The sequence below is a fragment of the Ranitomeya variabilis genome, chromosome 8 (genome assembly GCF_051348905.1).
Source record: "Ranitomeya variabilis isolate aRanVar5 chromosome 8, aRanVar5.hap1, whole genome shotgun sequence".
NCBI classification, from domain to species: domain Eukaryota; kingdom Metazoa; phylum Chordata; class Amphibia; order Anura; family Dendrobatidae; genus Ranitomeya; species Ranitomeya variabilis.
Window position 1 is genome coordinate 34,141,924 of NC_135239.1, and position 15,667 is coordinate 34,157,590.

The 15,667-nt window shown below is 43.6% G+C and overlaps 1 protein-coding gene across 2 annotated transcripts in view; it reads right to left on the reverse strand.

Annotated features, from left to right (window-relative positions):
• Positions 1-409: 409 nt before the first annotated feature.
• The window catches only part of LOC143787327 (calreticulin-like), a 41,677-nt gene continuing 26,419 nt past the window's right edge, over positions 410-15,667 (reverse strand). For both annotated transcript variants that reach the window (XM_077275956.1, XM_077275955.1), the window contains 4 exons: positions 12,996-13,109; positions 11,708-11,851; positions 10,176-10,268; positions 410-1,412 (listed from right to left, as the gene is read on the reverse strand). In XM_077275956.1, coding sequence (XP_077132071.1) covers positions 1,179-1,412; positions 10,176-10,268; positions 11,708-11,851; positions 12,996-13,109 — 585 coding nt within the window. In that variant the 3' untranslated portion in view covers positions 410-1,178. The remainder of the gene's footprint in view (positions 1,413-10,175; positions 10,269-11,707; positions 11,852-12,995; positions 13,110-15,667) is intronic.

Below are 15,667 nucleotides of genomic sequence, written 5' to 3' on the forward strand. Positions count from 1 at the left end.
GAACTATATATGGGGGGACTTGAGACATTATTAAATATTATGATTCCAACGGGGGGAGCCACCTGTCCCCCTTTGAGCCAGTCTGAAACTGCATATAGGACCAGTTGCATCAATTAGTTGATCAGCTGAAGACCCGTTGCAAACACATAATTTAGCTATATACACATTGTAGAGCCCAGGCTGGCCTAATGATGAATCCTGGAGCAAGGTAACCCTATATATGATGCCCATGTTCAATTAGGTCATATGGACAAGGTTTGCCCTCATGGGACAGCACTTTGAGCAAGCTGCTGTGGTATCTAAGGATAAGATAAATAAAGTAATGATTATGTGGCCAGACATCATTTGAGCACAACTATCAGCTCATCCAAACAAGCAACGAATGAAAAACACACTCATTTGGTGGGTGTCATGCTTTTATTGCAAGCATAAATATCATTGCATTGTATCCAGTGTAAACTGATGTGCTGCCGATAACATGATGCTGTATGGGGACAGAACGATCATGTTAACAATTGTTCTGTGCGCGTTACATGTTCGGCGTCCAGTCTAGACAGGGAAGTAAATCACCTGGATTGGCTTGGGTAAAATTACCATAACATATAAATGTTTTGGAAGATAAAAATAAGAAATAACAATAAGATTGATCTTCTATTAACTTGCCTTCAAATAATAAAATTAAAATGGATTAATTTTACGTGAATTTTGCACAATTCAGGAAAACATTGCATTGTACCAATTTCATGAAAATTGTAGTGAAAAGATGTTTGACTGCACAGTGTGAATCCTCTTCATATATAACTTCAGCTAGAGAGAGGAGTGGATGATAAGCCAGACCTGTCGTACATTGCACCATCATCATTATATACCCACATAAAGGAAATGTAAGTGATGATGGCGCAGTTCTCATACGACTCGTGTATGCACCGTATATGCTCATACAGTTGCACCATTTTTTACCTTTGGAAGATGCAACTGCCCTACAGCGGTCAGGAGAACTGAAGGTGTAGAAATGTTGTGCAGTGTGCTACCTATATAACTATGTCCTTCTCTACTTATGTCCCAAATATTTTCTGACTGTCCAAACTGAACAGTCTCCTATATCATTTAATCAGGAGATCCATATTTGCCACCTGAGGTGGTCAGACAAGTTGGCCAAGGCTGGGATACAGTTCTGTTCACAGTTCATCTTTAGGTGGCGGAGGCTGAGGTAGCTGTGTCTGTTCTGCCGGTGGCTCTAATCCATATTGTTTTCGCAATTTTTTTCGCAGTTTTGATTGTCTTTCTTTTTCTTGCTTCTCTAGTTCATCGAGTTTTGCAAATTCTTGCTCTAACTTTTTCCATCTTTGCTTCTTTTCATCTTTTGCATCCCTTTCCTCGTCCTGCATTGTTTTAATTTTCGACTCTGGTTCCTAACAAGGAAGAGAACACAAAAAAGCATCAGGTGCTGTGGTCAGTCATCATGCTAGTCAGTCACCGTGCTGTGGTCAGTCATCGTGCTGGTCAGTCATGGTGCTGGTCAGTCATCGTGTTGTGGTCAGTTATCGTGCTGTGGTCAGTCACCGTGCTGTGATCAGTCATCTTGCTGGTCAGTCATGGTGCTGGTCAGTCATGGTGCTGGTCAGTCATCGTGCTGTGGTCAGTCATCGTGCTGTGGTCAGTCATCGTGCTGTGGTCAGTCACCGTGCTGTGGTCAGTCATCGTGCTGGTCATTCATCGTGCTGTGGTCAGTTGTTGTACTGTTAGGGCAACATCTATATGGAGTTTGTATGTTCTTCTCATCTTTGGAGTATGGGAGAAAATCCAAACAAAGTCAGACTTATAGGTTAGGCTTCTTTCACATTTCCGTCAGTACGGGGCCGTCACAAACAGTCGGACGCATCCGCTGCCCATTGTGAGTTCCGGGGAGGAGGGGGCGGAGTTCCAGCCGCGCATGCGCGGTCGGAACTGGCGGTTTCGACGGACAAAAAAACGTTGCATTGAACGTTTTTTAGTCTCTACGGACCTCAAAAACACGACGCATCCGTCGCAATCCGTTGTTAGTTCAAGTCAATGGCAAAAAAAACGGATCCTGAGAGCACATTTGCAGGATCCGCTTTTTTGCCATAACCACGGATTGTGACGGCCCCCAGAAGACGGAAATGTGAAAGAAGCCTTAGGGGTTGGAACGCTGGTATCGCTGTTGTGCTATACTGTACTATGTCTCCATTTGGTGGGTAATTTGTTTTGTTCTGCTGTATGATATACAGTATACACTTGTACTTTAAAAGGGAACAGGTCATGTTCCAAAATGCTATTACCTATTACTGATCTCTCCTTCACATCCCATATACAATCTCTTGCCCGCTCGTGCCACTTACACTTAAAGAACATCTCTACAATCCGCCCTTTTCTCACCATGGAAATAACAAAAACCCTCACTGTCGCCTTGATCCACTCCCGCCTGGACTACTGCAATGCTCTATTAATTGGCCTTCCCCATTACTTGACTTTCCCCTCTCCAGTCTATCCTTAATGCAGCAGCCAGGGTTGTCTATCTGGCTAATCGGTATTCACATAAGTCAGCTCTTCGCCAGTCATTACACTGGCTGCCCATTCATTATAGAATCCAATTCAAAGTACTTGTTCTCACCCACAAAGCTCTCCACAGTGCGGCACCCCCTTACATCTCCTCCCTCATTTCGGTCTATCGGCCTAACCGACCACTGCGCTCTGCAAACAACTTTCGACTAACCTCTGCACTAATCCGTACCTCCCACTCCCGACTCCAAGACTTCTCCCACGCTGCGCCAATCCTCTGGAATGCTCTACCCCAAGATATTAGGACCATCCACAATTTGCATAGTTTTAGGCGCTCCCTCAAAACACATTTGTTCAGAGCGGCCTATCACGTTCCCTAATCAAAATCATTTTATGTTTGTGTGTGTGTGTAGCACATAAACTATTTCCATCTATCCCCCACCCCCTGAAGATGGCTGGACCATCATTGTAAATACACACCTGTACTTTGTATCTCCCTCACCTCATTGTAGATTGTAAGCTGTCATGAGCAGGGTCATCTTATTTTGCTTTAATTGTTTTATTGTTAATGTTGTTACTTATGACTGGTGTTTGAAACTGTTAGGCTATGTGCACATGTTGCAGATTATTTGCGTTTTTTTAGCGTTTTTGCGCTATAAAAACGCTATAAAACCGCAAATAATCTGCATACATTAAGCATCCCATCATTTATAATGGAATCCGCAAGTTTTGTGCACATGATGTGCGTTTTTCCGCACCAAAAACGCATTGCGGAAAAATAATGAACATGTTCATTAATTTTACTTTTTTTCCGCAGATTTCCCACTGTCAAATGCATTGGGAAATGTCCGGAAAAAACTGCGCAAAAACTACGCAAAAACCGCGTCAAAACCGCGCAAAAAAACCTCATGCGGATTTCTTGCGGAAATCTGGCAGAAATGTCCGGATTTTCACAGGAATTTTCTGCATGAATTCCTGAACGTGTGCACCTAGCCTTAAACTGTAAAGCGCTGCGGAATGTTGGCGCTATATAAATAAGGATTATTATTATTATTAAAGAACCTTGGTCAATCTGCAGGTTAATGGAATTACAATGCTGTCCGGCCACCTTACTGAAATAGCGGCTATTGGGAGAAAATGAACTTTACTTCTTCTAGGAGCCGCCAGCTCAGTCATCGTTCAGTAAATAGTGAGCAGAGGCTGTAAGCATGCCCCTGTATTTTGATTGACAGATCACAGTGCAGAGCGAGCTGTCAAATAACCCCTTCCCGACATGTGCCGTACTAGTACTGCTCTGCGGGAACTGAGTTCCCACAAACCACAGCACTAGTACGGCTGCACGATCGCGCGGTCTCACGGTGAGCACCGCGGCGATCGCATGCGGTTGTCAGCTGTATGTGACAGCTGACACCCCGCAGCAATGCCCACGATCGGCGCTAGCACCGATCGTGGGCATTCAAACCCTCTGATGCCGCTGTCAGTAGTGACAGGGATATAGAGGGGCATCATGCAGGGACGGGGGCTCCCTGCGCTCTCCCACCGGAACAACGAGATGCGATCGCGTTGTTCCGGTGTTCTCGAAGGAGTCCCCGGATCCAAAATGGCGGCGGGGCTCCTTCCGGGTCCTGGAGTGAGGTGGCTTCCTGGCACCTGCTCAGAACAGGCGCCGGAAAGCCTCCTGCGCTGCCTGTTAGATCGCTGATCTGACACAGTGCTATGCAAAGTGTCAGATCAGCGATCTGATGTAACATAGTGATCTCCCGCCCTGGGACAATGTTATAAAGTAAAAAAAAAAAAATATAGAATGTATAAAAAAAATCCCCAAATAAAGAAAAACATAAATAAATAATTATTTTCCAATAAATCCATTTATTTATGTAAATTTAAAAAAAAACAATAAAAGTACACATATTTGGTATCGCGGCGTCCGTAACGACCCGCTCTATAAAACTATCACACTAGTTAACCCCTTCAGTGAACACCGCAAAAAAAAAAAACGAGGCTAAAAACAATGCTTTATCATCATACTGCCGAACAAAAAGTGAAATAAAATGAGATCAAAAAGACGGATATAAACATGGTACCGCTGAAAACGTCATCTTGTCCTGCAAAAAAAAGCCACCATACAGCATCATCAGCAGAAAAATAAAAAAGTTATAGCTCTCAGAATAAAGCGATGCAAAAACAATTATTTTTTATATAAAATAGTTTTTATTGTGTAAAAGCGCCAAAACATAAAAAAAATGATATAAATGAGGTATCGCTGTAATCATACTGACCCGAAGAATAAAGCTGCTTTTTCAATTTTACCAAACGCGGAACGGTATAAACGCACCCCCCTAAAAGAAATTCAGGAATTGCTGGTTTTTGTTCATTCTGCCTCCCAAAAATCGGAATAAAAAGCGATAAAAAAATGTCATGTGCCCGAAAATGGTACCAATAAAAACGTCAACTCGTCCCGCAAAAAACAAGACCTCACATGACTCTGTGGGCCAAAATATGGATACATTATAGCTCTCAAAATGTGGTGATGCAAAAACTATTTTTTGCAATAAAAAGCGTCTCTTAGTGTGTGACAGCTGCCAAATAAAAACCCGCTATAAAAACACGCTATAAATAGTAAATCAAACCCCCCTTTATCACTCCCTTAGTTAGAGAAAATAAAATTTAAAAAAATGTATTTATTTCCATTTTCCCATTAGGGTTAGAGTTGGGCTAACGTTAGTGTTAGGGTTGGGGCTAAAGTTAGGGTTAGGGTTGGGGCTAAAGTTAGGGTTAGGGTTGGGGCTAAAGTTAGGGTTAGGGTTGGGGCTAAAGTTAGGGTTTGGATTATGTTTAGGGTTGGGATTAGGGTTAGGGGTGTGTCAGGGTTAGGGGTGTGGTTAGGGTTATGGTTAGGGTTGAGATTAGGGCTGGTATTAGGGTTAGGGGTGTGTTGGGGTTAGGGGTGTGGTCAGGGTTATGGTTAGGGTTGGTATTAGGGTTAGGGGTGTGTTCGGGTTAGGGGTGTGGTTAGGGTTATGGTTGGAATTAGGCTTAGGGGTGTGTTGGGGTTAGGGTTGGAGTTAGAATTGGGGGGGTTTCCACTGTTTAGGCACATCAGGGGCTCTCCAAACGCGACATGGCATCCGATCTCAATTCCAGCCAATTCTGCGTTGAAAAAGTAAAATGGTGCTCCTTCCCTTCCGAGCTCTGCCGTGCGCCCAAACAGTGGTTCCCCCCCACATATGGGGTATCAGTGTACTCAGGACAAATTGGACAACAAATTTTGAAGTCCAATTTCTCCTGTTACCCTTGTGAAAATAAAAATTTGGGGGCTAAAATATCATTTTCGTGGAAAAAAAAATATTTTTTATTTTCACAGCTCTGCGTTATAAACTTTAATGAAACACTTGGGGGTTCAAAGTTCTCACAACACAACTAGATAAGTTCCTTGGGGGTCTAGTTTCCAATATGGGGTCACTTGTGGGGGTTTCTACTGTTTAGGTACATCAGGGGCTCTGCAAACGCAACGTGACGCCCGCAGACCATTCCATCAAAGTCTGCATTCCAAAACAGCGCTCCTTTCCTTCCGAGCTCTGCCATGCACCCAAACAGTGGTCTCCCCCCACATATGGGGTATCAGCGTACTCAGGACAAATTGGACAACAACTTTTACAGTCCAATTTCTCCTGTTACCCTTGGGAAAATAAAAAATAGCGGGCTAAAAGATCATTTTATGGAAAAAAAATGATTTTTTAATTTTCATGGCTCTACATTTTAAACTTTAGTGAAACAATTGGGGGTTCAAAGTGCTCACCGCACATCTAGATTAGTTCCTTAGGGGGTCTACTTTCCAAAATAGTGTCACTTGTGGGGGGTTTCCACTGTTTAGGCACATTAGGGGCTCTCCAAACACGACATGGCGTCTGATCTCAATTCCAGCCAATTTTGCATTGAAAAGTCAAACGGCGTTCCTTCCCTTCCGAGCTCTGCCATGTGCCCAAACAGTGGTTCCCTCCTACATATGGGGTATCAGCGTACTCAGGACAAATTGCACAACAAATTTTGGGGTCCAATTTCTCCTGTTACCCTTGGGAAAATAAAAAATTTGGGGCGAAAAGATCATTTTTGTGAAAAAAATATGATTTTTTTTACGGCTCTACATTATAAACTTCTGTGAAGCACTTGGGGGTTCAAAGTGCCCACCACACATCTAGATTAGTTCCTTAGGGGGTCTACTTTCCAAAATGGTGTCACTTGTGGGGGGTGTCCACTGTTTAGGCATATCAGAGGCTCTCCAACCGCGACATGGTGTCCGATCTCAATTCCAGCAAATTTTGCATTGAAAAGTCAAATGGCGCTCCTTCCCTTCCGAGCTCTGCCATGTGCCCAATCAATGGTTTACCCCAATATGTGGGGTATCGGCGTACTCAGGACAAATTGTACAACGACTTTTGTGGTCCAATTTTTCCTGTTACCCTTGGTAAAATAAAACAAATTGGATCTGAAGTAAAAAAAATTTGAAAAAAAGTTAAATGTTCAATTTATTTTAAACATTCCAAAAATTCCTGTGAAGCACCTGAAGGGTTAATAAACTTCTTGAATGTGGTTTTGAGCACCTTGAGTGGTGCAGTTTTTAGAATGGTGTCACTTTTGGGTATTTTTTGTCATATAGGCCCCTCAAAGTCACTTCAAGTGTGAGGTGGTCCCTAAAAAAAATGGTTTTGCAAATTTTGTTGTAAAAATGAGAAATCGCTGGTCAACTTTTAACCCTTATAACTTCGTAACAAAAAAAAAATTATGTTTCCAAAATTGTGCTAACGTAAAGCAGACATGTGGTAATGTTATTTATTAACTATTTTGTATGATATGACTCTCTATTTTAAGGACATAAAAACTAAAAGTTTAAAAATTGCAAAATTTTCAAAATTTTCGCCAAATTTCCGTTTTTTTTTTCACAAATAAACGCAAGTCATATCAAAGAAATTTTACCACTATCATCATGTACAATATGTTACAAGAAAACAATCTCAGAATCACCAGGATCCGTTGAAGCGTTTCAGAGTTATGACCTCATAAACTGACAGTGGTCAGAATTGAAAAAAATGGCCTGGTCAGGAAGTTGAAAACAGGCTTCGGGGTTAAAGTGCCAGAGTGAACGATGACTACATCTGCTTTGGGCACACCTCTATGACTGGAAGCTGATGGCTACTGACATGAATAAGTTCATTTTCTCCCAGTAACTGCACTTTAAGTGTGGCGGCAGTACAGAACTATAATGCTATTGCTATTAAACTGCAGATTATCTGCAGATTTATAGTCTCATGAAAGGTTCCTCTTAACATTATAGTAAATTACTTTGCTACCACCTGCTGGTAGTAATTTTATATTACTGATGTTATTTTGCTACACTTTAGTCTTTTTAGTCATCAACTTTTGTATTCTTACCTTTTCCTCTAATTAAACATTAAAGCACCACTCTGGCAGTTTTTATTTATTTCACCGTCAGAGTGGTATCATTAATGTCTGTAACCTGCCTGCAGTAAAATATTTCCTAGCCATCATCTCCTGCTCTTCCTGACGCCACTCCGGTCCTGCTCTGCCATCTTGCTCCCACAGCTCCCGAAGTCACATCTAACAGTCACTGTCAATGTCGAAAATCTTCTGGCTCTCATAGACTTATTTTGAGAAGTGACCTGTGGTCCTCCCAGCAAACCCTTGAGCAATCCGGCTAATCACAACTAACAGAAGACGACCGGGCTTCTACAGTCCCTTCTTTTTTGCCGAGGATACTGACTCTGGCCTCGCCTACCTGGACATGATAAACAAATGGTTTATGCGACAGATAGAAGAGATCTGTCAAACGTATTTTATCAGCAGGATGCTGCACCCCCACGATACTTTTGGAAGTTCATCAATACTTCAATGAAACTCTACCAGAACGTTGAATCAGGTGCAATGGAATAACGATTTGCCAGTGTTGTGCTGACCTGACCTACACAATCAAAAGATCTAACACCCTGTGACTTCTTTCTGTGGAGCGACATCACAAGCTCAGTGTATCTGCCCCAAAAGTCACAAGATCTGGGGTGCCAATGGCTCGAAGGACCCCGAGTCTCTCATGTTGATACAAATCACTCTCTTTACCCAATACATAAGCAAAATATGTAGATAAAGACAAAAGTAACATACTTTACTAACGTTATTAAATGATAAACATACTACCAAAAGGCCATCTCTCTACAAGAGATGGTAACACTCCACAACACTGTAAATCACACTGATCCTATGGCACTAAAGTCATATGGGGATCAAGCATTTTAAACAGTATTATTTTAAAATCAATATTTTAATAGTTAAACATATAAAACATACATGATAAATGGATTTTGATGGTATGATGTAACTTAGATGGTATTATATGTAGCTACTTAAACTACCGTATATAAATAATTTACAAACAATTTAATCAAATTATTTTATATCACCCCCTGTGTCTGGTTAATGTATTTTTTTTTAATTATGCAAGTTGTCTCTTCAGAGAGGAAGAGAACTAGAACTCTAGTGCCACCTATTGGAAGGTAGCAATCCTACAAGTCAATGTTGACCCTTTAACGAGCCTTGTGACATGACTTAGGATAAGAGCCAAACCAGAATCTCAATTTGCAGACACTGTGTTTCTGGGTACTGCCCCTCATCAGTGCAAAGCGGAGATCTTTTTTGGCTGTGTGAGAGGCGTCCGACCGATATCCAAGAAGTATCATTTCTCCTTGTGGAGATAGACATGCTAAGCATGCCGAGATGAGGAGACGTAAAGCCGCAATGCTTCTCTGGGAAATATGCTAATTATGCAAATTGTCTCTTCAGAGAGGAAGAGAACTAGAACTCTAGTGCCACCTATTGGAAGGTAGCAATCCTACAAGTCAATGTTGAGCCTTTAACGAGCCTTGTCACATGACTTAGGATAAAAGCCAAACCAGAATCTCAATTTGCAGGCAATGTGTTTCGGGGTACTCTGGTTTGGCTGTGTGAGAGGCGTCCGACTGATATAGTGTGATTTATAACTATATTAAATGACTTTATACCGCTTGGATATGTCTTCACTGCCTGATTGGAGAATGCTGGTGAATTGGAGAATGAACTCTATATACAGTATATAGAGCAAATGAGAAGCAGCATATTCACCATTCGATGGCCACCATACTTTGGCTCTGGAGCTTTTTTAGGGTCCTAGTGTTCGGACCACCATGGATCACACAATGACGTCACCACTTAGCACACTGCTAAAATATGATTTAACATTTGATTGGTCATAACTAGTGATGAGCGAATATACTCGTTGCTCGGGTTTTCCAGAGCACGCTCGGGTGACCTCCGAGTATTTGTTAGTGTTCGGAGATTAAGTTTTCATCGCCTCAGCTGAATGATTTACAGCTGCTACCCTGCTTGATTACATGTGGGGATTCCCTAGCAACCAGGCAACCCCCACATGTACTCAGGCTGGCTAATAGCTGTAAATCATTCAGCTGCCGCGATGAAAACTTAATCTCCGAACACTAACAAATAGTCGGAGGACACCGGAGCGTGCTCTGGAAAACCCGAGCAACGAGTATATTCGCTCATCTCTAGTCATAACATATTGTGCTCAATAATTACATCCATTAGTTTCTTACCCTGGTTTCCCCCCAGGTTTCATTTCCAATTTTCTCAGCTAACTCTTCATCATTTGTTATAAGAAAGTTATCAAAAATTGTTCCAGATTTCACCTAAAAAGGAAGAAGAAAAATAACCCAATAAGCCTTATCTTTAATACTTTAAAAATATATATGACCAAGACAATAATGTGATCGCTCCCAGATGCAGCCCTTGGCTTTCACATTAATTAATTCATCTTTATCTCATTAATTAATCTGGTGCCTTAAAGTGGATGAATCACACATGGATACCACTTACAGCAGTGTCAGATGTTTAGCTTCCCAGTGATTAAACATTAGGGCTGGTCTATGTTGACGGCTCACGTTCTTTGGCCACAAGAGGGACACGTCAGGTCGCTTAAGATATGTCATCACTGCTCTTGTGGCAGCCCATACCTCCATCCAACAAGCCCACTTATGGCCAGTGGGACCCCCAGCTATCTCACCTACCCCTTGTACAGGTGATTAATATCGTGCTTGGGCTAACCCCTTTAATGTCGATGCCTTGCTATTCCACAGTTTGTTATCTAAGTTACCAAAAGTTATAGCCAGATTATCAGTGAATATAATGCAGCCAAAAAATGATGAGCGATGTACACTCACTGGCCACTTTATTAGGTACACCTGTCCAACTTCTTGTTAACACTTAATTTCTAATCAGCCAATCACATGGCGGCAACTCAGTGCATTTAGGCATGTAGACATGGTCAAGACAATCTCCTGCAGTTCAAACCGAGCATCAGTATGGGGAAGAAAGGTGATTTGAGTGCCTTTGAACGTGGCATGGTTGTTGGTGCCAGAAGGGCTGGTCTGAGTATTTCAGAAACTGCTGATCTACTGGGATTTTCACGCACAACCATCTCTAGGGTTTACAGAGAATGGTCCGAAAAAGAAAAAAAATCCAGTGAGCGGCAGTTCTGTGGGCGGAAATGCCTTGTTGATGCCAGAGGTCAGAGGAGAATGGGCAGACTGGTTCGAGCTGATAGAAAGGCAACAGTGACTCAAATCGCCACCCGTTACAACCAAGGTAGGCCTAAGAGCATCTCTGAACGCACAGTGCGTCGAACTTTGAGGCAGATGGGCTACAGCAGCAGAAGACCACACCGGGTACCACTCCTTTCAGCTAAGAACAGGAAACAGGCTACAATTTGCACAAGCTCATCGAAATTGGACAGTAGAAGATTGGAAAAACGTTGCTTGGTCTGATGAGTCTCGATTTCTGCTGCGACATTCGGATGGTAGGGTCAGAATTTGGCGTAAACAACATGAAAGCATGGATCCATCCTGCCTTGTATGGAGCATCTTTGGGATGTGCAGCCGACAAATCTGCGGCAACTGTGTGATGCCATCATGTCAATATGGACCAAAATCTCTGAGGAATTCTTCCAGCACCTTGTTGAATCTATGCCACGAAGAATTGAGGCAGTTCTGAAGGCAAAAGGGGTCCAACCCGTTACTAGCATGGTGTACCTAATAAAGTGGCCGGTGAGTGTATAGTGTAGACCACTCACCTGCCAGAGATCCAGTCCAATAACCCCAAGCTCGTCATATCTATATAACGTGTCATCTGGCACATAATCTGGATTATCAATATCAGGCAGGACCCAATCTCCTTGATAGTTTGGATTATCTATTATCTTTGATTGCCAAATTCCCTGTTGTAGGAAAGAGAAGGTGACATTAATGTAATCGCTGGTATCTAGGGTAATTAACTCAAATTTTCATTCACATTGGGGAGAAAATATTAAGACCAGGGGAAAAAAAAGTAAACTGGAACAATGTGCACTTAAGTCATGAAAGAAGTTGTCCCCTTTCAGAAAACATTTCCCTAGCTTCATAGTTTGTTGTAAAAACAAAACTGCGCTTTGCTTACCCTCCCCAAGCCCAGCTCTGTGTCTCTGCTGCTTCCCCAGTATTGTTGTTCGGCTGCAGCGGTGACAGCATGAAAGCAACTGATCACTGAACTCAGCAATTCTGCTGGTGTTGACAGCAAGAACTGCTATGGTGAAACAACAGAGAATGGGACAGCGCCGGAGACACAGCGCTGGACCCGGGAAGGGTTAATAAAGCACAAATTGTTTGGGTTTTTTACAACAAACTATGCATATAGGTAAAAGTATTCTGAATAGGGAGCTCTCTCTTCCTCCGGATGTTTGTGATTTGTCCAAAGGCAGGGAGAGTAAAGCTGCCGCTGATTGGCCTCAGGGATCGCATGACATTGGTTATGTCATGGGAGCCCCGGGAGAGCTAGTGGAACGGTGCCAGCATCGGAGCTGTACACCTTTGCAAAGTCTGCTCTCTGGTAGAAGGTAGATACAATTTTATCCAGTATAGAAAATACTCTATGAGCTAATCAGCTGAAACATGTTACCTGCTCAGATACAGACTGGAAAGAGATTTGCAGATGTGTGAAGCTTAGGCTACGTTCACATTTGCGGTCAGCGCCGCAGCGTCGGGCGCCGCAGCGGCGCCGCATGCGTCATGCGCCCCTATATTTAACATGGGGGCGCATGGACATGCGTTGTGCTGCGTTTAGCGCCGCATGGCCGCAAGCGTTGGACGCAAGAAACGCATCAAGTTGCATTTTTTTTGCGTCCAACTTGCGACCAAAAACGACGCATGCGGCGCAAAACGCAGCATTTTAGCGTGCGTTTTGCCGCGTTTTCGTTTGCATTGTGCGCTGCGGCGCCGACGCTGCGGCGCACAACGCAAATGTGAACGTAGCCTTACAGAGGATTGCGTAGACTCATACATTTTAATTTATCATCATGCTAGGAGTTCAATTTATTACATTCATACCTTGTATTTTGGATTTGGAATCATCGGAGGTTCCCACTCCCCATCCATGCTGGAGTCCCAGTCATGCGGCCGCTTTGATTCCGGATCTGTAATAAACTCTGTCTCATCCCAGTCCTACAAAATAGGCACAGGAATTTTTACTTTGTTTGATTTATTTTTTCTTCTCGATGTTGTACAAATGTAAGGCGATAAATCAACTACATACATTCAAAATTAATTTTTGCTATTTGTTATTTTATTGCTGCCTCGGCCTCAGTAATGCAGTCAGTAAAATAAAATTTGAGATGCCCATTTATTAGAGGGAAATTCTGTCCAAAAACATGTATACAATCCTTAAAGGGAACCTGTCACCCCCCCAGGCGTTTGTAACTGAAAGAGCCACCTTGTGCTGCACTAATGCTGCATTCTGACAAGGTGGCTCTTTTAGTTCCCCGCCGCCTGCGCATTGTGTTTTTTTGCCCTTCAAACTTACAGCGCAGGCGCCGGGGACGCTAATGAAGGAAGAGGAGGCGGCGCCCTGCGCGCAGAGGCCATGAGAGACGGCTGTGAGGCGTCTGGATTAGGAGGGAAAGACCTGCCCCCGTGGCGATTTCGAGGTATGAGGGACAAATTTCAAAAACGATTATTGCAGCAGTGCCAGGAACAAGAACTAAAGGAGCCACCTTGTCAAAATGCAGCATTAGTGTAGCACAAGGTGGCTCTTTTAGTTACAAACGCCGGGGGGGGGGGGGGGGGTTTGACAGGTTCCCTTTAACATTTAAACTGCAACAAGTCATGTAATTATGGAAATTACAGGATTGGGGATTTCTGCATGTAGCGCTCATACTCGACACTGAATAAATTGAAATGTTTCAAATATTTTGTTTCCATTTTTACATCAGTAATGTGTCTATAGACACTGTGATTTACAGAATACCATGACTTTTCCTTCTTAGATTTTCAATTTCAATGTTGAGGAGTACAGGAAAGATATATATCTTTGTAGCATGTTAGCCAGTGGGTAGAAAAATATTAAGATTTGAGAGTCCTTAGTGGTTGATACCATGAAAGATGGTAACAAATTGCAGTTTTCGAGACTACTCAGGCCTGTTCATCGGGCATAAAATAACACAAAATCTGAAGAGTCTCATATGTAGGCACAACAAGAACAGAAATAATGCAATAGATGAGACAAGTGAAACAGAACTATTATTATGGCAGATGGATAAACAGTTGTGGCGGTAAATATTGGAACAGTTAATAGATAAAGAATGTGAAAGATTTATAGTCCTGTGATTGAGGTCTGGTCCATGAGACTCTAACTTCCTGTCCTTTCAGGAAGAGTTTTCAGCAGAGACAGAGGATTATTATGACAGTTAAGGCCCCTTTCACACATCAGTTTTTTGCCATCAGTCACAATCCGTCCAATTTTGAAAAAAACGGATCCGTTATGTCACGACGCCGCTCCCCGAGCCCCGGCATACTTACCGATCCTTGGCGTCCCGGCGTTCCCCTGCAGCTGGTGTCCGTTGCCCGGCGTCTGCTCCTCTGTGCTCAACGTTTCTCTCCTGAAGCCAGTTATTCTCAACCAGTTTCATGCCACGACTGCTCATTCGCCTCAGCCTGATTCTGCGGATGATGTTTTTGAAGTTAAGGACATTCTTGCCATGAAAAAGCTAAGAGGGAAGACTTTGTTTTTGGTTGATTGGAAGGGCTTTGGTCCTGAGGAGAGATCCTGGGAGCCTTTGGAGAACATCCAGGCTCCCCGAATCTTGGCAAAATTTCTTTCCAGCCTTGGGCGAGGGGGGCGTAAAGGGAGGGGTACTGTCACATTGCCGCTCCCCGAGCCCAGGCATACTTACCGATCCTCGGCGTCCCGGCGCGCCCCCGCAGCTGGTGTTCGTTGCCCGGCGTCTGCTCTTCTGTGCTTGTGCCCGGCTCCTGTTCTACGTCGGGTGCGCACATGGACTGGGTTCAGCGCCGTGCGCATGCGCATCTCTCTGTGTAATTCTAGCCGCTCTTCCTGTCCACTCTATTCTCCTGGAGGACCCCAACCCGGAAGTCCTGCGGCACGCTCTGCTTATCAGGCAGCCTCTTCCTCCTGGTTTTGCCTGATTGTCATTTGTGTTCCACAAGTGATTCTGGCCCCACGCCTCCCTGCGGTCCTCCCTGCCAACCTTGTTCACTGCGTTCCCTTGCTGCTTTTTCCTTTGTTCTAACCCTGGTCCTCTCCTTTGTTCTCTCCTAGTGCCTGCCTGTCCGCCAGTGCCTTGATCCTGCCTGTGTTCCCGTATCTAGGTCTTGCTTGCCTACCCGTGTTTTCTGTCTAGTCCGTGTTCCTGTGTCTCCTCTGTACCAGTTTCTCCGCCAGTCCTTTCTGATTCCTATTTGTGACTCCCATTGTCCATCCTTGCATACCAGCTGCCGTGGCGATAGTCTCCCCTGGGTCCGCCCCTAACGCTTCCTGTATAGGGGGTGGTTCACCAGGTCAGCTCGCCCGTGGGAGGTTCGTTGTCACGGTTCAGTGGGTCCACCCTAGGAGTTCTTCAATCCTCACACGTCACAGATTGTGAAAAACTGATGCGACGGATACGTTTTTTTTCGCCGGATCCGACTAGCTGTTCTGGCTATTGGATCCTAAAAAAATCAGAGCATGCTCAGTTTAAAAAAACAGAATCCGACGGATCCGTCGC